The following is a 26,793-nucleotide window of genomic DNA, read 5'->3' as shown; positions in this document are numbered from 1 at the left end:
TTCCCATTCTTCTCTGAGTCAGCCATAGCTTGTTGTGATCCACACTGTCTAAAGCCTTTGCATAGTCAATGAAGCACAGATAGACATTCCTCTGGTATTCTTTGCTTTCTGCCAATATCCATCTAACATTAGCTATAGTATCCCTAGTAATACAACATCTTCTATATCCAGCCTGCACATCTGGCAGTTCTCTTTTGACATAGTGCTCCAATCGTTTTTGGATAATTTTCAGTAGAATCTTTCTTGCATGTAATATTAATGATATTGTATGATACTTTCTGCACTCTGTTGGGTCACCTTTCTTTGGAATGGGAACAAATTGATCTCTTCTAGTCGGCTGGCCAGCTGGCTTTCCTCCAGATTTCTTGGCACAACTTAGGGAGCACATCCAGGGCAGCATCTGTTTGTTGAAATATGTCAGTTGGTATGCTGTCAACTCCTAGAGGCTTGTTTGTTGCCAGTTCCTTCAGAGCAACTTGAACTTCCTCCTTCATCACCACAGGCTCTTGCTCATATGTTATTTCATTAAATTCTTCTATGTTCGCCAATTCTTTCTGATACAATGACTCTGTGTACTCCTTCCATCTTTTTTCAGTCCTTCCTGGATCATTTAGCATTCTACCCAAACCAGAATATTGGTAATTCAAATCCACTAACTGTTCCTTAGAAAGATTTATAGCATCAGAGGCTTGATGGAGGGTTACCAAAATTGAAATCCATTGGACATTTGGGTTTTGAGTGGTGTGGTACTTTTATATTTTTAGCTGTATGAATACAGCATTTGCAAAGCCTTTTATGATCTCAGAAAGAGTCATGGTAGCACAGAGATAAAAGTACTTGTTTGTCAACTGAAAACTCAGCCATTCAAAACGACCTAGCCCTTCCATAGAGAAGGATGTGACAGTGTACTTCCATAAAGATTTGCAGCCTTTACTTTATGGACCAGTCTTTATGGAGCAGTTCATCAGAGTCAATCAACTTGATGGCAGTGGCTTTGATTTGAACTTTGTATGATCTTACTGATTTCAGACTAGAAATTTTAGTTCTGATTAAAAAATATGAAGATGATTCCATTTTTATAATTTTTTTTCTTATGAGAATTTCTATCAAGCTGTCATAGACTTCTTTGATAGATTGAATTCTTACATATTCATTTGTATGGGATATATATTTGTATTATTTTTACTTTTTTACTTAAGCAATAATGTATATGTTTATATATAGTTTATGACTTACTGCTTATTTTAAAGTTACTCTGACAAGAGGAAAATCTTTTCAAAAAGCTGCTTGCTTTCTACATTTTGGTGGCCTATGTACATATGTGGTTTAGATGAGCATTTATAAATTCCTATTCCATTCAACAATTTATAGGCAACCTCTTTTGTAGCGTCAGTTGTAATTCCCTCCATGTAACAGTTCTGTTTCTCCTACCTTGGCTTCCTGGCATCCTTTGTCTGTCTTTCTTGTCTGTTCCTGCCTTCTGAGCTTGGTTTGTAGGCAAATGTTACCTCTTTGGTATCATCGTGTAATTTATTGTTCTGAGGAGTACATGTCTTACATGTGGTAATGTTCCCTTATGGGTCTGTTTGTTTTGCAGACATGTCTGTTATATGGCTGCGTGGTCCTTAGAGGTAGTGGGTTCATTGCCAATTTTGAAGGGTGTCCATAAAGTTTGAAGGACCATAATGTTGGGGGTTCCTTCCACTAGTCTTTATCAGACTTGTAAGTCTGCTTTATTTTAAGATTTTTAATTTTGTTCAACATTTTTTTTTCTCCTATTCTGTCTAGAACCTTCTGTCATCCTAATCAGAGCAGTCAGGAGCACTAGGCAACCAGCATGTAGTGTTTGTGTTTGTTACTGCATGTTAAATTTAGTGTAACTGAACCACTTCTCAGAGTTCTCTTCGCCTTCACCACAATTATTGTAAATTGCTTCTCCGAATCATGTACAACAATAAATCTTATTTGTGGTTTATTTTATTTCATCCTCACAACAATCCTATAAACTAGGGACCATTGTCATCCTGATTTTTCGGGTTAGGATAATGTGGTCTTTAGAAAAGCACTGGTCCATTCCATCTCTCCATTTGATATTTTTGGGTATGTGGCCAGGAGACACCCGTCTTTGGAGGACATCTTACTTGGAAGAGTGAACAGACAGCACAGGAGAGGAAGATCCCAATGTGTTGGGTTGATACAGTTACTGGGGCAATGGGGGTAGTAGATGTGTCAGAATCCGTGAGACTGGCTCAGAACAGGACAGGCTCCGGAGCTCCTGTACACAGAGTCATTATGTGTCACAGGTGACTTGATGGCCCATAACAACAACAATAATACCAATATTGAAACTATTCATGTAAGATTCAAATATTTTGCTTTCTTATTTTTTCCTTCCTCTTAGAAGTTGAGATACCTCTTATAAGAAGTCTGAAAAAGTCAGTGTGCTTTAATATATTCAGGAAGTAAGAAGCATAAGAGTTTTATAGTTTTATATAAATGGAAGGCAGTGCTTTCAGAGGCGTGAACAAATTTCTCCTAGGAAGTTGCTTACCTGTCAAGCAATTCTGTCTTTTCTCTATAGGTCATGGAGGGGCTCTTCAAGACTGTCACAGTGAAGGTTCTCTCATCTTGTCCTGAAGATGTTGAACTCTGTCACAAATTCATAGCTCCTGGCCAAAAGGTAGTTTGTTTTGTGAATAAAGGAGTCTTCTATTCTTGAAATAGATTAATTATATATAATGAATATCATTATGTTGAATAAATTTTTGTTTTCCTCTTTTCTCACCAAGGATAGATTAGAACATATGCTGAAAAGCAACTTTTTAATGTAAGTATGATTTGACTTAGCTTTTTATTTTTCATACTGTATTATAGTTTTTATGTTGTTTGTGTGTCTCTTTACCTTATAATTCCTCATTGACAGTTGTGAGGTAAAGGCTGTGATTTTAATCATTTTTGTAGTTCTTCATCTGGCTCATAATTGATTATGAAATACTTATGAATAAATCAAAGCAAGACAAATGAACATAATAATTATCTGTGTAGCCACAATTCAAACTAATACTAACTTTAATTTTTAAAATTTGACTTGATTATAAACAGACAAAATATACACATGTAATGTCTGCCCCTGACTTTTCTCTCTTTTAGTCTGCCCTTCTTTATCTTCACATCCTAAAGCCTACTATTGTGTCTTCAAAGGTTACTTTTAACGATTTTTTATAAAATATAGAAATATGTGTTTTAAGTCTAACACATACATTAATGTTGCCACTATAATCCTTTTCAGTTAGTACTTAACACTGAACTGGTTGTCTATTCTATTAACTGTATTAATCATTAATGTAAGTAATTTTTTTCATATTTATCAAAAACAAACATGCTTGCTTTAGAAAAAGAAAAGTAAATAACCTCTTCATATGCAGTAGAAATTATTTAAAATAAGTATGTGTAGTGCTGTCTTAAAGATGTATGTAGAGTGTATATAAAAAATAAGTTTGATATTCAAAACTGTTTCTGATTGTAAGTTAATATAGAAAACTTATGTTCTCAGAAGTCTGAAGTGTTCAACCTGAGTTTGAGAAAAGGAATAGGAAAATTTGGGAGACTAATCAAACTGAGAGTTCAGGTATGAGAGAAGTTACATGTAAAAAAAGTGAGGAGTCTTTAAATTTGAATTAATAGTACAGGAGTAGTGCGGGATTAGAAAAAGAGGAGATAGTGAAGGGCCTCAAAAGTGACCTGGCTCACTGGCATAATAGAGAGTAAGGGAACCCCTATGACCGTGAATCTCAGTGATGTTTTGAGTCTAAAATAGTCGACAAGAGTGCAGGGTCCACTCATTGTGGGGGAAAAGAATCTCATCAATAAATAGTGCTGGGAAAATTGGATTTGTATATACAGAGAATGAAACTGGATATGTTCCTCCAAGCCATACACAAAACACAATTTCAGTGTAGATTAAAGATACAAGTAGTAAAATTAAAAAACCATAAAATTATAAGGATAGCAACCAAGGGCAAAGCTATTAGCCTTCCCTTACAGTAATGACTTATCTAATAATAAAAGCACAAATAGCAAGTGACTACATAAATGGACCTCATACAAATTACAAATGTTTGTTATCAACAAACTTTACCAGAAAATGGGAGGATACCTTTAGAAACTGTATATCAAAAAGGAATCTAATAGCTAAGATATATATGTAAAACTTTTACAACTTAATAGCAGAGACAACCCAGTCATAAAATGAGTAGAAGATTTAAATAACATTCACCAAAGAGAACTACCAAACAACTATGTTCAATGTCATTGGTTTTCAGAATGATCTAAATCAAAATCACAATGCAATACCATCTCACTCCCACTAAGACGATTAAAAGAATCTCTGTTGGCCTAGTTGGTAAAGAGTTGTGCTGCCAACCCAAAGGTAGGAGGTTTGAATCCACTAGCTGCTCCACAGGAGAAAGATGGGCAGTCTCCACCCCTACAATTTGCTGCTTCTGAAAACCTCTTTGGAAGGTCAGCTATGAGTAGGGGTTTTTTGTTGAAGATGACTAAAAAAAAAAACAAAAGCTACCATAGCAAAAATCTTGACATTAACAAACAGGGGCAAAGGTAAGTGGAAACTGGAACCCTTATCCACTACTTGTGAGAATTTTAAATGGTACAACCATTGTGGAAAAGAGTGTGGTGGTTCCTATTGTAAAAACTAAGCAAAACTAAGCTAAAAGTACCATATGGCCAGCAATTCCACTAACAAAAGATTTGATACAGATATTCAAAGGGAAACGTGTACAGTAGTGTTCATTGCAGCAATATTCACATTAGCCAAAAGATAGAGACAATCTACATGTCCATCACCAGATAAGTAGATAAACAAAATGTGGTACATATGTACAAGGGAATACTACTCTACCAGTAGGAGAAATGAAGTCTTATGTAATGCAGACTCTGGATGGAGCTTAACAATCTAATGCTGGGTAATTCACTCTCTATTGCTTTTCTGAGGATGAAGGTCCATCTCCTCTCTGGAACAAAACTTTTTTTTTTTTTTTTAAAAAAAAGATTATACTGAGTAAAATGTGCTAGTTACATAAATTAGTTCTATAAACTCATTTGCATAAAAATATAAGGAAGGGCAAATGTATAGAGACCAAAATTTCTAGTAGTTTCTGGGGGCAAGACAAAAAAGATAAGTGTATTTTAACAATGGTGGGAAAATTACACTGATTGAGAGAATACACACCAATTATTTTAACTAAATAAGTTGTACACTTGTAGAAAGTTGCATTGGCCAAAGTTGTGTTACATATTTGCAACCACAAAAAAGAAGGAGCTGTAGAGGCTGTTTATATAACAGAATACTTCATGATAGTTGGTCTCTTTGTTTGGAGATCTAGGGATCATGGTTTCATGGGATGTTCCCATTAATTGACCTCTCTTCTGTTAATTGATGTCTAGTGCCTAAGGTCTTAAAAATTTGCAAGGAACTGTCCAAGGCACAACTGATCTCTATGCACCTAGAGCAACAGATGAAGAGGAGTTAAGACTAGGAGCAGGGTATGGGAAGTGTGGCTAATTGCCTCCATGAACAACTGCCTCTTTCACTGAGACAAAACCAAAATAACCCATGAAACCAGATTGGTGTCTAGCTACGAGTCTTACTAATCAAAGATTCTACAGAAGAATCCTGCGTAAAGGGAGTTAGGGGATGCAGAACAGAATTTCCTATTCTCATGGGCTCCAGACTTTCTGGAGCCACAGAGGATAGATATTTCCCCTGAAACTACTGTCCTGAGATAAACTTTAGATGTTACACCAAAAATATTCCAAGGATTATTATGTCTTCTTAAAACCAAGTAATAGTTCTAGTAGTAAAAAATATTTGTCATGAGCATTATGCTCTTTTAAGAACTATCTATATAGGATCAAATTGACAACAGAAAAGTGAAAGATTCGATTGGAACCTTGCAGACATTGACTCTGAATGAGAGAGGATCAACTTAGGAAGAAAGGGAATGTTAATAAATGATATCTTTAGAAACTATTGAATTAGTGTGTATCTTGCTGCGTATATGCTTCACAACAAAATAAAAACATTAAGGAATTAAAAGAAAAGGAGAGGGAGTTTAAAAAAACCCAAGTAAACCCAAGTATCCAAAAGTGTATTGACCTTTCTCAACTTTTACCCTATTTTCCTCCAGCATGTCTTATACTGAAGCTGTGGAAATCTTAAAGCAGGCATCCCAGAACTTCACCTTCACACCAGAGGTGGGTGGTGGTTTTTTGGTTTCACTTTTGTAGGTTTGGTTTCCCCCCTGATCTTCACTGCACAATCATTTCAAAATAACTTGCTTTCATTAGCAAGGTGTAGTTTTCTCATCTGCAAGTGAAATTTGTCTGATATTTTATCTCCTTTTCTAAGATTTAAAATGAATTATAAATATGAAGCAGAATCTTGTCAAGTTGATTGACCGTAGTGACCCAAAGGACAGAGTAGAAATGCCCCACAGGGTATCCAAGGCCCTAATCCTTACACACATAAAATGAACTAGCGCATCTTTCTCCCGTAGAGTATTTGGTTAGCAGTAAACTGTTTAACTACTGTGCCACCAGGACTCTGTCTTTGGTAATAGTAGTAAAAGAAATTATAGCCAAATACATGTGGGAAGCATATCAAATAGAGTTCTGTTTTCCTTTGTTGTTAGGTGCCATCAAGTCAAGGTATGGCTCATAGCGACGCTATGAACAATAAATCTGAACCCTGTCCTGTCCTGCCACAGTCTTGACACACTCAAGCCCATTGTGGCAGTCACTGTTGCTGTCCACCTGGTTGGGGGTTTTCCTCTCCTTCTCCAACCCTCCCCCTTCCAAGCATGATGTCCTTCTCCAAGGAGTGGCCTATCCTAGCAGTCTTCACAAAGTAAAAAAGACGAGGCTTCACTACCCTGCTTCCAAGAAGCTTTGAATTTGTGAACCGCTTTAGAAAGTCTTTTTTTTTTGTCCCAAGTGTCCGAAGAACTCTATTTTATTGGTAAGAATATAGATCCAGAAAAGCCACATGACTTAGATGTATATGAATTTGCATGTGCAGAATGCTAGATGCAGAGCCAGACCCCAGATCTCCAAATTACTATTCTAGTAATTTCTTCCCTGTAATTAAGATATTGCCAGACAAATAAGAGTAACAGGATATTCAGTGTGTAGCATTACTGCAGACTATTCTTTTATACCAGCCTCACCCTGGTTAATAGAGTCCTGTTAAGCTTACATAGCATCCTATGCTCATTATATTTTTTTTTGCTCATTATATTTTTAATCAATCAATTCTTTATATAATTGTTTTTAGTATTTGCCTCCTACCCTGGAAACTTCACGAAATTAAGGATGTTATCTGTTTTTCTCAGCACTGTATCTTATACCTAGCATTGTACCTAGACTTTATGGGAACATTGGTATTAGTTGAATAAATAGGTGAACAATGTTATTAAATATTCATTAAAGAGTATCTGATGAATTGGAGTCTAAAAGAAAAAATTCATGAGGAACTGTCTGTCCAAAGATAGACTCACTATTAGTAATGTTATCTTCTATCATTTAATTTCCGGAGTCTTAGGACCAATAAATGTGAAAGAAGCTGTAGGCAATGTTAATGAAAACCATGATTCTCAGGTCAATTTTAATGTGCTTTATTTTCTTGCAGATGTTATTCATCTGCTAAATGTTGCCCCCTGCATGGGGAAAACAAAGCAGAGTGCTTATCTGTGAGTTTCTGCTTTCATCTTTCCAGAGCCTTGGATGTTCTTGTTAACACATCACGCCCTAGTTTAGTCAGCTGTGGAAGCAGGCAGACAGCTCCACACTCCCTGAGGCTTAGGGAGAAGAAGCCCTCAAAATTGATGCAGGTTGCGTCAGGTACCTAATTGTGCTTTTTCAGCTCTGTCTTCTCATTTGATAATTCTTTTTTTTTCTCTCACTGCAGTGGGGTGCTGATCTACACACTGAACATGAAAAGTACTTGGTGAAACACTGTGGCAACATCCCAGTCTTTGTCATTAATTACCCAATGGCACTCAAGCCTTTCTACATGAGGGATAATGAAGACGGCCCTCAGCGCACAGTAAGAAAAGACATTGACAAGAGTGGGGTTAGACAACGGTCATCTTCGAGTCTGGGTTTTGATTTCATTTCATTTTGTCTTTGGCGTGTTTTCTTAAGTTATAACCCTCCTTCCCTTTATCTCTTAAAATGATGGCTTTTTTTTCAAACTCTACTTTTATAAACACATTCCTAAAGAAGAGCCCAGTGTTCTAGAAACACACTTCCTCATTTCTTTCCCAAAGCCGCCTCCTTAGTGTAGCAGCTACAAGCGTAGGTGTTTTCTTTTTCAAATAACTGAGAGGAAGTGGCCTAGACTACTACACAGCAATGCCAAAGCTGCTATCAAATACTGGCCATGAGACTGCAGCAAGAGAGAACACTGGGCAAGAGATTAAAGTGGTGGCAGGATAAGGCAAAGGAAGAGCCAATTTGGCAAAACATGAGCTGGAGTCAGAAAACCAAAAGGGCTGAACTTGTTTGGCATTTCTTAAGCTGAATTGAACTGAAGAACAGAGTCAAGCCTCAAGTTTCAATACTTAAGGATATTATGGGCAGAATATTGGATGATCCAGGAAGCATTCATTAAAGAAGGTGGAAAGAGAAAGACTTGTCCATAATCTTCATTATGCAGATGACACAGCTTTGCTGGCTGAAAGAGAGGAGGGCTTGAAGCACATGCCACAATAGAGAAACACTGGAGCTTTCAGGGTGGAATGCATCTCAACATCAAGAAAACAAAAATCCTTGTCACTGGCCCAATAGACAACATAATGGACAGAGAAAGGACTGAGACTGTCAATGACTTCTTCATACTTGAATCCACACTCAGTACACTTAGTACGAGCATTCAGGAGATCAGGAGACATATTGCACTGGCAAAGTCCGCAGTCAGGACCCTCTCCAAGTTATTGAGGAGTAATGATGTCAGTTTGAAGACATAGGTGCACCTGATTCAGACCATGGTCTTTTCAGTCACTTGCTATGTGTTTGAGAGCTGGACAATTACTATGGACGACTGAAAAGAATAGTAGATGCCTTTGAACTGTGATGTTGGAAAAGAATGCTGAAAATCCCATGGACTGCCAAAAGAACAAACAGAAATGTCTCGGAGAAGGTGCAACCAGAGTGCTTCTTGAAGGCAGAGATGATGACGCTTCATGTCACATGCTTTGGGCCTGTTACTAGGAGAGATTATTCCTTGAAAAGGAGCATGATGCTTGGAAAGGGGGAGAAGCGGCAGAAGAGAGGGATACCCTCAACCAGGTGTGTTGCTACAGTGACTGCAGCAGTGGGTTTGAGTGTGTCAGTCCTTATGAAGATGGCATGGGTAGGGCAGTGTTCAAATCAGTTATTTATATGGTTACCATGAGTCGTACTCAACATGACCTGTCATAAGCAGCAGTGGTGGAGTGCCCAAAGGATTGGAAAGGCCAGTAGTTCGTGTCCACCACCTACTTCATGGGAGACATGTTAGTCAGTTTCCTCCAAAAAACCATTTAAAGTGCTAGATGATGGTCACTGTTGGAATGGATTGGTTGATTTGTAATCCAGTCTAAGTTTTGTAACTAACTTTGCAGAATTTAGAGGAGAGCTGTGGTCAGAGTGGTAGGGAGAAGAATATAGAAGAATTAAAGTAGATGAGATGTCTGAGATTCAACAGCACCTACCATTGAGAACCTAATATATGTCATTGTTGTGTGTCATCAAATTGCAACTTCATGTATCACCATAATGAATCTGACACGTGTTGAGTAAAACTAGAATCACAAGGAGGAAGCAGGAAAAGTGCTTTTATAACATGAAGATTATCATTCCTGTCATAAAACAAAATGTGTGTGAACAAAATGGAAAACCAGTCTGTTACGTACACTTTCACTTAGATCATATTGTTTTATTTTTTCAATAACCCAAGCATATAAAAAATATATACTAGTTTATATTACTTACCAAGAAAAGTTCAAATACAGTGAAAACAACTTATTAGAGATTAAATAGTGTATCCCCCAAATATCTGTTATAAATCCTAACCTTTTGCTTAGCTCCACAATCAACACTCTTGGTACCAGCAGCTAGGAAATTAAAAGACAAATTGTATTGAGAAAGTCAGCTGTGAGGGACCTCTCAAGAGTAATAAAGAACAATGATGTCAGTCTGGAGACTAAGGTGCACCTAATCCGTGCCATGGTTTTCGTAATTACGTGCTGTGCATCAGAAGTCTGGACAGTGACTAGGGAGGATAGAAGGAGGATTGATGCCTTTGAGCTGTGGTACTAGAGAAGAGTATTAAATATACCATGGACTGTTAAGAGAACAGAGGGGAGCTCTGGTGGCCTAGTGGCAAGGAGCTGCAACTACAATCCCAGAGGCACATGGTTCGAATCCAGCAGATGCTCTGCCGGGAAAAGGAGGGACAATCTCCTCCTGTACCAGTCAGATCTGATTTGACGGTACACTCACACAAAAATTTTAAAAAAAAATTTAAAAAAATTAATAAAAAGAGAACAAACAGGTTTGTCCTGGAGGGGGTAAAGATAGGCTGCTTCTTGGAAACATGGATTCTGAAGCTCTGTCTGACAAAATTTGGGCATGTTGCATGACCAGTCCTTGGAGAGGAACACTATCCTTGGGAGGGTAGAAAGAGAGCACAAGAGAGGAAGACCCATGATGAGACGGATTGACTCAGTGACTAGGATAATGGGGGTAGGTGAGTTTGGCTCAGGATAGAGCAGGGTTCAGAGCTGTTGTATAAAGGCTGCCTTTATTATGTTAATGAGACAAGATTAGTGTGGGGTATATCCTGCATCAATCTCTTTTGACATATAAAAGACATGAAATAAGTAAACAGAGAAGAGACAGGCCCATTCATAAAGGAGGAGGACTTTTTATGTGTGGATGCTATTCTTTTTCTCTATCTGAGGGGGGATTCATGAGTGTATTATATTTTTGAAGATACTTAGAACTCTGTACTTACTTATGTACCTCCTTTATTTAAAAAATATTTTATACTGGTTTATTTACAAATTTCAAATACAATGTTTTTCACACCATGTCTTTCCCATTTCTTACATACCCTGATCAAATTGTGTGATCCTGTGATTAACCACACCCCACCTATCTTCACCCTCTGCTTCCATTCTCACCACCTTGAATCCTCAGACTCATTCAACAATATTTGTTCTTATGGGACTGAGTTAGTTCACAGAGCATAACGCTCTCCAGTCCCTCCCAAGTTAGGTATTAATTTACAAAATCACTGCTCTTGAGTACTGCATAGTATTCCATCATGTGAATGTACCATAATTTCTCAATCCGTTCTATTATGGTTGAACATTTGGGCTATTTCCATGTTCTTGCGATGGTGAATAACTCTGCTATGAACATTGGAGTACAAGTTTCCATTTTTGTGCCTGAGTTGTCATTTTCTTCAGGTTATACTTATATCCCTCTTTACATTAGAAGGAGGTGTTATCCTTGAACATGTTTCATATCTTGTGGGCTATAGATAAACTAATGTTTATTAAATCACTCTGAAAATTAAAACACTATAATATCCTGCATTATGCAGATGACACAACCCTGTTTGCTAAAACTAAGGAGGACCTAGCACTTGCTGCAGAAGGTCAAGGATTGTACCTTCAATATGGATTGAAGATGAACATCAAGAAAACAAAGATTCTCACCACTGCGCCAATTGGCAGTATCATAATGGATGGTGAATAGATTGAGATTGTTTTAGTTTGCTTATCCCCAAAATCATTACTATTGGTACCAGCAGTCAGGAAATCAAGAGACAAATTACATTGGGAAAGTTAGCTGTCAGGGACCTCTCCAGAGTACTGAAGAGCAATGACGTCAGGCTGCCTGATCCAGGCCATTGTCTTCACAATTGCATGCTATGTATCAGAGAGCTATACAGTGACTAGGGATGGCAGAAAGAGAATTGATGCCTTTGAGCTGTGGTGCTGGAGAAGAGTGTTGAATATACTATGGACTGCCAGGAGAACAGATTTGTCCTGGAGAGGGTGAATTCAGACTATTCCTTAGAGGCAAGCATTCAGAAGTGTCATCTGATATACCTTGGGCCTGTTGCAAGGAGGGACCACTCCTTAGGGACATCATGTTTGGGAGGATGGAGAGACAGCACAAGAGAAGATGACCCTTGATGAGTTGGATCTATTCAGTGATTGAGTTAATGGGACAGAAACAGTAAGGTTGGCACAGGATAGAGCAGAGTTTAGGGCTCTTGTACATAGGGTCGCTATGAGTCGCACGTGACTCAATGGCACATAACAACAACAACATAATACACATATTAGAGAATGAGGAGTTATTGGGAGATAAAGATGGCCATCCAGATGAGAATGAATTATGGCAAGCTTAGAATACTACAGATTGCACAAGTTTGATCCGGTAAGTAGTAGCAAGCCACTGATTTTTATAATGTGATGACAAGTTAAAAATTATTAACCTGACAAGTTGTATCCAAGAATACATTAGGAAAAGAGAGAGTTAAAACAAGAAGGATAGGATTCTTATGTATACTATGGAAATGGAGAGGTGAGATCTTCAACTAAACAAATGAAGTGAAAGATAAAACTTAGAAATATTGCCAGAATAATGAGAGCCTGTGTAATAAACAGGGAGCTTATAATCTGTAGGGAATTACCCTGCTAACCCAAAGGTCATGCTTCTCTGATGGTTCAAATCCACCAGCAGTGCAGGAGAAAATGGACAGTCTTCCATGCACACAATTTACAGTCTCCGAAAACCTGCTGGAGGGTAAGCTATGAGGTGGTTCAACTCGGTAGCAGTGATTATTGGTGTTTGGTGGTTTTGGTTTTTTGTGGGTTTTTGCTATTTTGTTTTTTAGTTTTGAGTGTCATAAACTGGATATAGATCATGAAGAAAGGGGAATCAAAGATGATTCCCCAATGTCTATTTGTTAGAAAAGAAGTGTTTATAGAAATGTCTTTCTCGGCATTCTCCAATTTCATTTGGAATGGAAAAAGGCCCCGAATAAGCAAAGAACTCCTTAAAAAGAGAAACAAGGTGGGAGACATCTCATTCCCTGATTTCAAATCCTACTGCACTGCTGTGGTTGGTCAGGACAGCGTGGCACTGGTACAATGACAGACATACAGATCAGTGGAATAGAATTGAGAACCCAGAAATCAGCCCATCTACTTATGGTCAACTGATTTTTTGTTAAGGAGTTGAAATTAGTTAAATGGGGAAACAACAGCCTTTTTAACAAATGGTGTTGGCAAAATTGGAAAACTGTCTGCAGAAAACTCAAGCAAGATCCACACCTCACTCCATACACAAAAATGAACTCAAAGTGGACCAAGGACCTGGTACTAAAACCAACAACTGTAAACTTTATTAGAGAAAAGCCTGGAAGAACTCTAGAAGTCCTAATCTACAACATAAACAATTTTCCAAGCGTCCTGAAAACCTACAACCAGGAGACGGTACTCTGGTGGCCTAGTGGCAAGAAGCTGCACTGCAATCCCAGAGGAACACGGTTCGAATCCACCAGATGCTCTGCCGGAAAAGGAGGCGCAATATCCTCCTGTACCAGTCAGATCTGATTTGACGGTACACACACACAAAATAATAAAAAATAATAAAAATAAAATAGATGAATGGGACCTTCTAAGGTTAAAATCCCTGTGCACATCCAAAACTTCTCCAAAAGTCACAGACTGGGAAAAAATATTGGTAATGACATGTCTGATGAGGGACTTATATCAAGAATTTATAAAAAATACTCAAACACCACAACAAGATAAACAACCCAATTGAAAAATGGGCACAGGATATGAACAGACATTTCACCAGAGAAGACATTCAGATGGTGAACAAACACATGAAGAAATGTTCACAATTCTTAGCCCTAAGAGAGATGCAAATCAAAACAACTATGAAATATCATCTCACCCCAGTAAGAATAGCAAACAATAAATACTGGCAAGGTTCTGGAGAAACTGGAATCCTTCTTCACTCTTGGTGGGAGTAAAAATGGTGCAACCACTATGGAAGATGTATGACTCTTTCTCAAAAAATTGCAAATAGAAATACCATTTGACCCAGCAATTCCACTACTGAGAAAATACCCGAAAGAAATCAGAACTGCTACCCAAACAGATACATGCTCACCCATGTTTATTGCAACTTTGTTCACAATAGCAAAGAGTTGGAAACAACCCAAGTGCCCATAAACAAACAAATGGATAGAGTAGCTCTGGTATATTCACACAATGGAATACTATGCTGCATTGAAAAACAAGGAACTCATGAAATATTATACAAATTGAGTGACCCTGGAGGACATTATGCTGAGTGAAAGGTCTCAGTCACAAAAGGATAAAAAAATGCATAGTGCCACTCTTGTAAAGCAGACTGTCACCGGGGTTGGGGGGAAAGTATGAGGAGATAAATAATGTAAACTGCATTGAAACAGATGCAGGAGAGAACTGCTTAGGAGGAATATATGGTTAGGTATTATTGTCATTACAGGACTCCAGAATGAAGACTGAGTAGTGGAGTGGACTGAGAGCTGGGGGCATTGTATAACAATGAAATTTTTGTTTTACTTTTCAAAGAGATAAGCGAACTCTGGGGAATGGGAGGGCAGGGAGGAAAGTGTGCAACAATTAATGGATAGAAATCCAAAGTCTCTGTAAACTTACATTAACATAATAATTTTTAAAAAAAAAGTCTTTCTCACTAAAGCCAAGGAACTCATTTGAACCTTTGTGTGGCTCCTGGTACCAAGGAAATGTAGTAAATCTGCCCTGGCCTTGAGGGAGTGAGAACTTATGTTTTGAGACAATGTGAAGATTCTATTCCTTTAAAGCCAGTAAAATAATTTCAAAAGGTAGAACTTTTTTCCTTTTTCTTGCAGTAGAAATAGTAAAGCCAGGTTGCTGTTTGAAGTCCATTTTCAGCTATTGCTGTAGGGAGCTTTCTCACTATCATTTCTGGAAGGCTCTATTTTCCTTGCCATGTCTTAGTTGTTTTCAGGTGCAAAATACTATCTGTATCAGCATTTAGATCAAAAGCTCAAAGAGGCTAAAACCACAAACATGTTTCCTATGATTTGTGGAACATTCTTTTTCTTTTAATAATAGTGTGTGATGTTGCTCCATTGCCAATAGCAGCCTGAGAGAAAGTAAGGAGGCGTTATGTTTTTTCACCAATATTTTGAAATATTGAGATAGATAAGAAGATTGGTAGTAGAAGGACATTAAACTTTTCCCTGTCTTTGAAGTTAGTTTATGTAAAGTCTTGTTCCTATGCAGTGGGGTTTTTTTTAATTCCAAGTTTTGAGTTTTATTTTAAGTACATTGATTGTAATCAAAGAGCAGGAGTCAGGAGGGAGTGTCATAAATAGAGACAAGGGTTTGTTCAGCTTGAATACCAACACAGACTATTTCCAGACAGCAGGCCACTGCAGCTGTGTGACTTAGCAGATTTCATACACTGTGGAGGAAGATGTGGCAGAAAGGATCCAGGCTGAGAAGATGTGCCTAAAATGGAACAGATTTGTTTAAGGATAAGGAAGTTAGGGAGAAGAGGGCAAGATCATCCGTCACCTAATTATTCTCTACATAGGAGAGAGAAAAGATAGCACAACTTTTCTTTTTTTTTTTTTTTTGCTTACCTCAAGTGTCCCAAAGTGCTCACATTTGCTTTACTTTCTATTAAGAGGGTATTTTGCTTTGCAACAGATGAATTCCCTAATAATAGCTGTATCTCTTAGTTCTTGTCCGTTATTTAGATTAATATTCCCAATAGTCATCAAACCTACAGATCTGCTACTTCTATTTTCCTTTCTCTTTAATAAACTCTTATCTTTTTCCATGAAGAACAGACTATTATTCATTCAGAAAGACTACAATTTCAAGATATTAAGTGATTTGGGGCTATGATAAGTGAAATTTTACTGGTAGTTCCTATAGGCATTATAGGTATTGTTACCTATCAATCATATTACTCAGAAACAATGGCATATGAAAATTATAAGCAAGAGTGAATTAATAAATTTGCTTTGGGTCATCAAACTTAAAAACATGAAGATACTTTCCCTAAAAGGGAGTTCTGGTGACTTAGTGGTAAGGAATTGCACTGCCACCTCTAAGCCATGCCCCATGGGAGAAAGATGAGCACTGTCGTCCCATTGGATTTATTGCCTCTAACAGCCATGAGGTCAACTATGTCTCAGCTTCAAGTAGGTGGTATATAACATTTCCTAAAGGGGAATCCAAAAGCTTACAATTTTACCCACCTACGCCTCCACCCCCAAGGCAAAGATAATGTACTCTAAATGGCTTGAGACACACCCTAAAGAGTGCAGCTGTTTGAAGCACCTAACGTGGAAGAATTGACAGAGCAGATAACGGGAACTCACAGTAGCTTTTGGCCTTTTGACTCTCCAAGTACACTGGAATGGGCCAGAAGGACCTTAGGTGGTCACTCATTACCTGTACTTTGGATTGTTACAGTGGTCTGGATGATTATTCATAGTTGTTGTTGCTTGTTGTTGTCAGGTGCCATTGAGTTGAGTATGACTCATAGCAGCCCTATGAACAAAAGATCTGAAATCCTCAAAACCAGTATGAGATAACACCTCACCCCAGTAAGAATAGCAAAATTCAACAGAACAGCAAACAACAAATGTTGGAGAGCAAGGTTGTGGAGAAACTGGAACCTTTATTCACTGTTGGGAGTTTAAAGTGGTGCAACCACTATGGAAGGCTGTATGGCTCTTTCTCAAAAAGTTGGAAATCTAAATACTATTTGACCCAGCAATTCAACAACTAGGAATATACCCTAAAGAAGTATCAGAACTGCCACCCAAACAGATATATGCATACCTATGTTTATTGCTGCTTTGTTCGCAATAGCAAAGAGATAGACACAATCCAAGTGCCCATCAACAAACAAACAGAGAAGCTGTGGTACAGTCACACAATGGAATACTATAAAGCCTTGGAAAATAAGGAACTCATGAAATGAAATATTATACAAAATGGGTGACCCTGGAGGACATTGTGCTGAGTGACAAAAGGACAAATACTGCATAATGCCTGTGTTATAAAACAGAACTGACATGGGGGTTGGGAGGAAACTAAGAAAAGAGGGGATAAATGATGTACACTGCATTGAAACAGGTGAAGAATAGAACTACTTGAAAGGAATATATGGTTAGGTATTCTTTTCATGACCAGAATAAGAGCTGCATAGTGAAGTGGACTGGGAAGAGGGGTGGATTGACAACAATGAAAGAATTTTTTTTTTTTTTTTTAGTTTTGTGTTTTATTTATTTAAGTTCAGGCCTTGACTGCATATGTCCACAGTGGGTACAGGCGCTCTTTTCGATGCTGCTTCTTGGTCTTCAGATTCTCCTCATGCTTGTTGAACCTTCGGCGCATGGCACGTGTTTTCTTGGGCCGCAGATCCAGGGGTTTGTACTTCTTGCCCTTATAGTATTTTCTGAAGTTCTCCTTCTGAGTCTGGTTAATAATAGTGAGAACACGGGCAATGGATTTTCGGACAACTCGGATTTTGGAGAGCTTAGAAGCCGCACCGCCTGTCACTTTGGCAACGCACAGCTGGGAAAGCTCCACCTTCAGATCGCCCAGCTGTTTTAACAGCTCCTCCTTCTTTCTGCGAAGGTCCCGAGCCTTGATTTTGGCCATGGCTGAGCGATAGAACCTTGCTGTCGCCTGATCCAAGCCCAAGAGAAAAGAGCGAAAGAATTTTTTTTCAAAGAGGAAAAGGAACTGGGGAGGGGCACGGAGGAAAATGTGCTACAATGAATTAATGGAAATTCAAGTTCTGTATAAACTTTTATTAAAATATAAAAAAAAAAAAATTTAAAATCTGAAACCCATCCTGTCCTGTGCCATCCTCACAGTTCCTGACACACAAGAGTCCATTGCAGCAGTCATCCTGTCATCCCTCCTGGTTCAGGATTTCCTCTCCTTCACCAACCCTCCACCCTTCCCAACATCCTGTCCCTCTCTAAGGAATAGCACCTCAGTATGTTAAGCGAAGCCTTATCATTGTTACCGCCAAAGAGCACTCTGGCTGCACCCTCTCCAAGACATATATCTATTCATTCTCTTGACCATCCATGGAATGTGCAGTGCTCTTCTCCACACCATAGCTCAAAGGCATCAATTATTTTTCTGTCATCCTTATTAATTGTGTCCAGGGCTCTGATGCATAGCTAGTAATCGGAAACACCATGGCATGAATCAGATGCACCTTAGTCCTCAAACTGACATTACTACTCAATAATTTGGAAAAGTCCCTAACTGCACATTTTTCCATTGCAGTGCATCTCCTTATTTCCTGACTGTTGATACCAAGGGTGTTAATTGTTAATCCAAGCAAGATGAAGCTGCTGATGGTTTCACTCTCCTCTCCATCGTGACATGGCCTGTTGGTCCAGTGGTAAGAATCTTTGTTTTCTTGATATTGAGATGCAATCCATAGTGAAGGCTGCTTTCCTTGATCTTCTGCAACAAGTACTTCAAATCCTCCTCACTTTAAGCAAGCAAGGTTGTATCATCTGCATAACACAGGTTATTGATGGGTGTTCCTCCTGGCTGAAAGTAAAGAATACCAGAAGAATGTATATTTGTGCTTTATTGACTATGCAAAGGCATTTGACTGTGTGGATCATGACAAGTTGAGGCTAACATTGAGAAGCATGAGTATCCCAGAGCTCTTGATTGTACTCATGAGAAATCTATACCTGGACCTGGAGGCTCTTGTGCAAATGGAGCAGGGGAGCACTGTGTGGTTTGGAATTAGAAAGAGGGTGTATCAGGATGTATTCTGTCTCCTTGCCTTCTCAATCTATATGCTGAGCAAATTACCCGAGAAGCTGGACTCTATCAAGAAGAGTGTGGCATCAGGATTGGAGGGGGACTCATCAATTATTCATAGTACTTTATATTTTTTTCCTAGTGATTTTTAATATTTTGTCATGCTGTAAGTCCCTCCATACCTATTCAATTTGTATGGTGAGCAAGTTACTTGAGAGGCCTTAAATTTTTATGAGGAGCAAGGTGACATCAGGATCAGAGGAAGACTCATCAGTAATCTGCTGTATGCCTATCACACAACTTTGCTTGCTGAAATTGAGGAGGACTTGAAGCACTTGTTGCAAAGGATCAAAGATTGCAGCCTTCAATATGGATTGAAGCTCAACATCAAGAAAACAAAGATTCTCACCACTGGGTCTATGGACAGCATCATGATAGATGGTAAAAAGATTGAGATTGTTAACAGCTTTAGTTTGTTTGGCTTTACAATCAACAAACACTCTTGGTACCAGCAGCCAAGAAATTAAAAGACAAATTGCGTAGGGAAAGTCTGCTGTCAGAAACCTCTCCAGAGTACTGAAGAGCAATGATGTCAGTTTGGAGACTAAGGTGTGCCTGATACAGACTATGGTCTTTGTAATTACTTGCTATGCATCTGAAAGCTGGGCAATGGCTAGGGATGATAGGAGAATTGATGCCTTTGAGCTGTGGTGTTGGAGAAGAGCATTGAATATACTATGGGCTGCTAGGAGAACAAACAAGTTTGTCCTGAAGCTTCATCTGACATTCTTGGGCCTGTTGCAAAAACATGGGAAAATAAAGATTTTTACCACTGGACTGATAGGCAGTATCATGATCGATGGAGGATACTAAAACTATCAACAACTTCTTTCTTGGATCCACAGTTAACAGCTTTGGTACCAGCAGTCAGGAAATCAGGAGACATATTGCACTTGGAAAGTCTGACGTTAAGGACCTCTTTATATTACTGAGAAGCAATGATGGCAGTTTGAGGACTAACGTGAGTCTAATTCAGGCCATAGTCTTTCTGATCACTTGCTATGCATCTGAGACCAGCACAATGAATATGGAAGACAGAAGAATTGCCTTTGAGCTGTGGTGTAGAAGAGCATTGAACATCTTGCGACTGCCAAAAGAACAAACAAATATGTACTGAAAAGGGTGCAGCTGGAATGCTCCTTGGAGGCCAGAATAATGAGGCTTTGCCTCACATACTTCAGGCATGTAGCTAAGGAAGGAATATTCCTTAGAGAGTGACATGATGCTTGGAATGGTGGAGGGTCAAGGAAGGAGGTGAGTATCCTCAATCAGGTGGATTGACACTGTGACTACCACAATGGACTCTAATGTGTCAGGAAGTGTGAAGATGGCACAGAATAGGACAGGTTTCAGATTATTTGTCCATAGGGTTGCTTCTAGTCATACTTGACGGTACCAAACAACAATACTATGTTTATGATTAAATCTAATATACCATGACTTCCTCATTTTCCCTGATTAGAATTAATCCCTTCTCTACTTTTTAATCCAGCTGCAACCCCCTATAAACCATGAGTCTGCCTGCCCATAAATACTAATTATGCTAATGGTAGTGTATCAGTACTAGGTAACTTGCTAGTTTCCAGCCTGTTTACTCTCAAACTATTCACTAGTGAGTTGAAAAATTCAACACCCAATCAAGTTTGTATCATTACTTCTCCAAGAGAAGAAATGTATGATTTCTTCCACATTTTTAATTTGGGTGCTGACAGGTGTCATCTTTTTATTTACTTAATTTTTTATTACAATCTGAGTGAACATTTACAAAAATAGTTTTGCATTAAATCTTCCATACATATTTTGTTTCATAACATTAATTACAATACCTACATCAGGATGGATGGTCAAGAGATTGAGATTGTTAACAGCTTTAGTCTGCTTGGTTCCACAGTCAACACTCTTGGCACCAGCAGCCAGGAAATCAAAAAACATATTGCGGGAAAGTCTGCTGTTAGGGACCTCTCCAGGGTACTGAAGAGCAATGGTGTCACTCTGGAGACTAAGGTGCGTCTGATATAGGCTGTGGTCTTTGCAATCACTTGTTATGCTTCAGAGAGTTGGACAGTGACTAGGGAGGATAGAAGGAGAATTGATGCCTTTGAGCTGTGGTGCTGGAGAAGAGTATTGACTATAACATGGATTGCCAAGAAAACAAACAGATTCATCCTGGAGAAGGTTAAACCAGGCTGCTCCTTGGAGGCAAGGATTCTGACATACTTTGGACATGTTGTAAGGAGGGACAGGTCCTTGGAGAGGGACATCATGCTTGGGAGGGTGGAGGGCCAGCGAAGACCCTCTGTGAGGTGGATTGATTCCGTGACTGGGGTAATCGGGATGGGTGTGTCAGAGGCAGTGCCATTGACACAGGCTAGAGCAGGGTTTAGGGCTGGTTGTACATAGGTTTGCTATGAGTCGCAAGCTACTCGATGGCACATAACAACAACAACCATGTAAGTGTACTTTGCTTACTTCTACCCTGTAATTCTCTGCACACCAACAAATCTGTATGCTGATCAGATTGTTGGAGAAGCTGAACGAGATGAAGAAGAACGTAGCATTAGAATTGGAGGAAGACTCATTTAAAAAACCTGTGTTATTCAGGTGCCATGGTCTAGCTTGCAGAAAATGAAGAGTACTTTAAACGTGTGCTACAGAACTACAGCTTTCAATATAGATTTCATCTGTACACTAAGGAAACAAAAATCCTCACACTGGACCAAGAGACAGCCTCATGGTAAATGTTAAAAAGATTGAAGTGGTCAACAATTTCATTTTGCTTGGATTAACGTCCTTGGTATTAGCAGTCAGAAAATCAAAAGCATGTTGGACTTGGAAAATCTGCTGTCGAACCTCTTCATAGTACTGACAAGCAATAACTTAAAAACTCTGGATCACCTGATCCATGGCATGATCTTTCTGATTACTTGTTATGCATCTGAAAGTTGGACAGTAACTAAGCAAGAGAGAAGAATGAATGACTTGGAGTTGTGTTGGAGAGGAGTACTAAATATCCCGTGGGCTGCCAAAAAAGTGAAGCAAATGTGACTTGGACAAAGTGCAACCATAGTACTCCTTAGAGGCAAGGGTGGTGAATCTTTGTCTCTTATACTACAGGTACATTGTTAAGAGAGACCCTGGAGAAAGGAATCATGCTTGGAAAAGTAGAGGGTCAGTGAAGTTGAGGACCCTCAGCAAGATGGATTGACACAATGACAGCTGTATTAGTGGGTTCAGTTATATCAGAGATGATGAGGATGGCACTGGATAGGGCAGGGGTAGGATCCATTGTTGATAAGGTCACAATGTGTCTTAGACAGCTCAGTAGCACTTAACAGTAGCAGTCCTGTAATTCTCATTTCCAGTAATCTTTCTGTCCTACCCCTACCTGGCTTCAGGACGAATGCTGGCCTTTTGTTCTTAGATGGTCTATTGTCATAGGAAGTTGGTACCTTCATAATGTTATTTCCATCTTACTGTTTAGCTGAAAGTTGAGCCACAGGGGTTAAACTTGTTTCAATTTTGAAAGATGGCCATAATCTAGGTTCCACTAGTCTCTATCATACGAGTAAGCCTGGCTATTTTTATATTTTTTCATTTTGTTCTACATATTTTGCCTCCTCTGTCCAGAACCTCTACTGGAATCTCTTAGATTGGTCAGCTGTGATAGCAAGGTACCATCTAGTTCTTCTGGTCTCTGAGTCAATTGAAGTTGAGGTTGAAATGGTCCATTAATACACTGACCTAGTTGTTTCTGTGTTTCTTAGTTTTTCTTCTTTGTTCTAGGCAGGGAGAGACTAATAGTTGTGCCTTAGCTGGTGGCACACAAGCTTTTAAGTAGCTACTACTTACTAAAGTTAAAGTTTGCCATTGTGTTGGAAATGACCCATAGCTGATCCTCCAGCAGGTTTTCAGAGGCATTTTATCTAATTAGGAGATTGCCTGTCCTTCCCCTGTGGAGTATCTGGTGGACCCTGCGGCTTTGGAATTGCAATGCAGCTTGTAACCACTAATCCACCAAAACCACCTTCTGCTACAAGATTAGCAAAGGAAAAGAGGCTTTGATCAACTGCACATCAGGATGAATGTGTGCTATGAGTGAAAAAGGAGAAAATGCCAAATTCATTCTTGTAAAGCAGTGAGTTTTTTTTTTCTTTTCTTCTTGTTTAAAAGCAGTGATTCTTAATGAAGACTGATTCCCCTCCACCCACCCCCAGAGGACATTTGTCCAGGAAATGTATGAAAACATTTAGGGTTATCACAGTTGGAGGAGAGCAACAGACAAGAATGATGAGGCTTCACCTCATATACTTTGGACATGTTGCTAGGAGGTGCTATTCTTTGGAGAAGGACATGATGTTAGGAAGGCTACAAGGTTGGCAAAGGAGAGGAAGACCTTCAACCAGGGGAACTGATACAGTGACTGCTGCAGCGGTCACTTGTGTGTCGGGAAGTGTGAGGATGATGCAGGATAGTACAGGGTTCAGATCTTTTGTTCATTGAAACCGCCATCTGAAACCGCCCTGCGGGTTCACACGTGTTCTAGAGTGGGGCCTGTGCGGATTGAAAGGGGGAAAGGGGCAGGGACGCGAGAGACAAAGTTCTCCTATCAAGCCTCAAAGTTTATTCAAAGAATTCGGCAATAAATAGGCAGCTGAGGAGGCCTGGCTGCCAGGGAACCCAGCCCTAGGCTATCAGTGTACAATAGAGAGGGAGGGGCATGCCCCAACTTGTTGATTTACAGGTAAAGAGGTAGGCGTAACCAGAGATGGTGGGGTGGCGGCTGCATGTCTGAAGTGTTATCTGTAGCAAAGCTAAGATCTACTCAGGATGGCTTCCTACAGTTCATAGGGTTGCTGTGAGTCCTGCTTGACTCAGCGGCACCTAACAACAACATACAGCATTTAGTGTACATTTTTTCATTGTCTTTTATTAGTCAAAATTATTTGTAAACCATATCTCAGTGAAAGCTTATAAAATAAAAACTGGAAAATGGATTAGTAGTAAAGTGAAGTGTGAAATGAAATTTGTTAATATAATAAGCAGGGGTGGCATCCACCTCCTAAACTACATGCCTCTGGAAACTCTATGTACTCTGATAAATGACGATAGTTATAGAAAGGCCTGGCCTTTTGTTCATAGGGTCGCAATGAGTTGTGCTCAACTCGATGACAGTTAACAACTACAATATGATTTGTTTAAAGATTAATATGTGTGTCTTGTGCATTTCTAGTTTTATACAAATTGCCTTGAATCTTTCTCTGATTTTGTACCTTTTGATTTGGACTTAAAAATTAGCATCCACTTGACCCCCCCCCAATAAGTCACAAAGCAATACGTATCAGTAGCAAATGAAGAAATACAAATTAACATATTAATGTACTATTTCTGCTTTATTTCGTTTTTATTGTTTTCCTGTGGAAAGGAAAATATTTTCTTAAAAAAATAACATAGTGAGCTCTGGTTGCCTAGTGGCAAGAAGCTGCACTGCAATCCCAGAGGTGAGCAGTTCAAATCCACCAGATGCTTTGCTGGAGAAGGAGGAACAATCTCCTCCTGTACCAGTCAAATCTAATTTGATGGTACACATACACACAAATAATAATAATTTAAAAAAAACTTTTACAAAAAAAGATTTCAGAACAGAGCAAGGGAACACTGCATGGTTCAAAATTGGAAAGGGCATACGCCAGGGATGCATCCTATCTCCATACCTTTTCAACCTATAGACAGAACAGATTATCCGGGAGGCTGAGCTCTATGAGGAGAAATGTATCAGGATAGGAAGAAAACAAAAATCTGCATTATGCAGATGACACAACCCTGCTTGCTGAAACTGAAGAGGACCTGAAGCGCTTGCTGCAGAGTGTCAAGGACTGCAGCCTCCAATATGGATTGAGGCTCAATGTCAAGAAGACAAAGATTCTCACCAGTGGACCAATTGGCAGCATCACAATGGATGGTGAAGAGATTGAGATTGTACACAGCTTTAGTTTGCTTAACTCCACAGTCAACACTCTTGGCACCAGTAGCCAGGAAATTAAAAGGCGCATTGCCATGGGAAAGTCTGCTGTTAGGGACCTCTCCAAAGTACTGAAGAGCAGTGGTGTCTCTCTGGAGACTAAGGTGCATTTGATACAGGCCATGGTCTTCACAATCACTTGTTATGCATCAGAGAGTTAGACAATGACCAAAGAGGATAGAAGGAGAATGGATGCCTTTGAGCTGTGGTGCTGGAGAAGAGTATTGAGAATACCATGGACTGCTAGGAAAACAGATTTGTCCTGGAAAGGGTTAAACCGGGTGGCTCCTTGGAGGCAAGGATTCTGAGGCTCCGTCTAACATACTTTGGACATGTTGTGAGGAGAGACCGGTCCTTGGAGAGGGACATCATGCTTCGGAGGGTGGAGGGACGGTGCAGGAGGGGAAGGCCCTCTGTGAGGTAGAGATGACATACAGTGACTAGGATAATCGGGATGGGAGTGTCGGAGACAGTGCAATTGGCACAGGACAGAGCAGAGTTTAGGGCTGTTGTACATAGGGCCACTATGAGTCACAAGCAACTTGACAGCACATAACAACAACAACAACAACAATAATACAGAAATGAAAGAAGAAGAAAGCAGGTTTGTTTGGTTTTTGGGTTTTTTGTGTTGTTTTTGTTTTGGGTTTTGTTTTTTGGTTTTTTTTGTTGGTTTTTTTTTTTTCCATTTTATTTCATTGTTATTGTTAAAAATATATGCAATTATATGTAATTAAGAAATCAGTTTTTTAGAATCCATAATCTTATTACAGTGACAACACAATTACCATTTCATTTTGTATCTGTCACTGTTCTCTATCTAGGTCTAAAATTAATCTAACAGTCATCTGTTGATTACTTTTTATTTTTTTACTGAGTTATGCTATAATAAGTATTTTGTGTGTTAATATTTTTACTTCTCTCATTTTTTCATCAGGAATAGTTCCTCAGATTGCTGGTGCTCAATCAAAGCAAATTGCTTTTTTAAAGCTTTTGATGACATGTAAAATTGCTAGCCAGGAAGGTTGTACCAAGTATACAAAGAATAATGACTTTCCGTTCTCTTATCTATAGTATTTATCATATGTTCTGTTCTTTTCCACTTGGTAACTGTAAAATAATAGTATCTTGTTTTAAGTCATACTTCTTTGATTAATAATCAGCATCATATGTTACATGTCCTAACAAGCCATGTAGTGAAGAGAGTTATGTCTTGTGCTACTAAGTCATTAATCTGAACCTATAACCTGCCCTTTGGGAGAAAGATGGACAGGCTCCTCCCATAGAGAGTTACTTAGAAACCCTGTAGAGGTATTATGGGTAAGAATGAACTCAGTAGTCGTGGCTTTGGTATTAGTAACAAAATACTACAAAATAAAGAAAAATTTCTATAACATCTTCTTTACCATATCAATTATAAGAATGAAAAAAAAAAAATATAAGGGAGCTCTGGCAGCCTAGTAGCAAGAAGCTGCACTGCAATCCCAGACGTACATGGTTCTAATCTACCAGATGCTCTGCTGGAGAAGGAGGGACAATCTCCTCCTGTACCAATTAGATCTGATTTGATGGTGCACACACACACACAAAACAATAATAATAAAATTTAAAGAAATACACACATAATTTCCAACAAAAAGAAAGCACCAAAATAAACTATGATACACCTAAACAGTCAAAACAGTGTAGCCATTAAGCGTGTGGAGTAATTTATAGACGTAGGAAAATTACTTATTAGATAATGTTAGGTAAGAAAATCAGAGTGGTAAA

At 38.9% G+C, this 26,793-nt stretch overlaps 1 protein-coding gene and 1 pseudogene across 1 annotated transcript in view; one reads left to right on the top strand and one right to left on the bottom strand.

The window, feature by feature from the left end:
- Positions 1 to 26,793, top strand: part of NARS2 (asparaginyl-tRNA synthetase 2, mitochondrial (putative)) — a 182,351-nt gene that overhangs the window by 145,177 nt on the left and 10,381 nt on the right. Inside the window, exons 8-11 of the mRNA XM_006882893.1 lie at positions 2,582 to 2,680; positions 2,790 to 2,827; positions 6,207 to 6,273; positions 7,985 to 8,122. Of these exons, the coding sequence (XP_006882955.1) occupies positions 2,582 to 2,680; positions 2,790 to 2,827; positions 6,207 to 6,273; positions 7,985 to 8,122 (342 nt within the window). The remainder of the gene's footprint in view (positions 1 to 2,581; positions 2,681 to 2,789; positions 2,828 to 6,206; positions 6,274 to 7,984; positions 8,123 to 26,793) is intronic.
- LOC102865211 lies at positions 17,439 to 17,807 on the bottom strand (annotated as a pseudogene).

The sequence above is a fragment of the Elephantulus edwardii genome, unplaced genomic scaffold (genome assembly GCF_000299155.1).
Source record: "Elephantulus edwardii isolate Elephantulus edwardi_28Jun2011 unplaced genomic scaffold, EleEdw1.0 scaffold00025, whole genome shotgun sequence".
Lineage (NCBI taxonomy): Eukaryota > Metazoa > Chordata > Mammalia > Macroscelidea > Macroscelididae > Elephantulus > Elephantulus edwardii.
The sequence above is the reverse complement of the archived record's forward strand: the minus strand, read 5'-3'. Positions and strand labels throughout refer to the sequence as shown.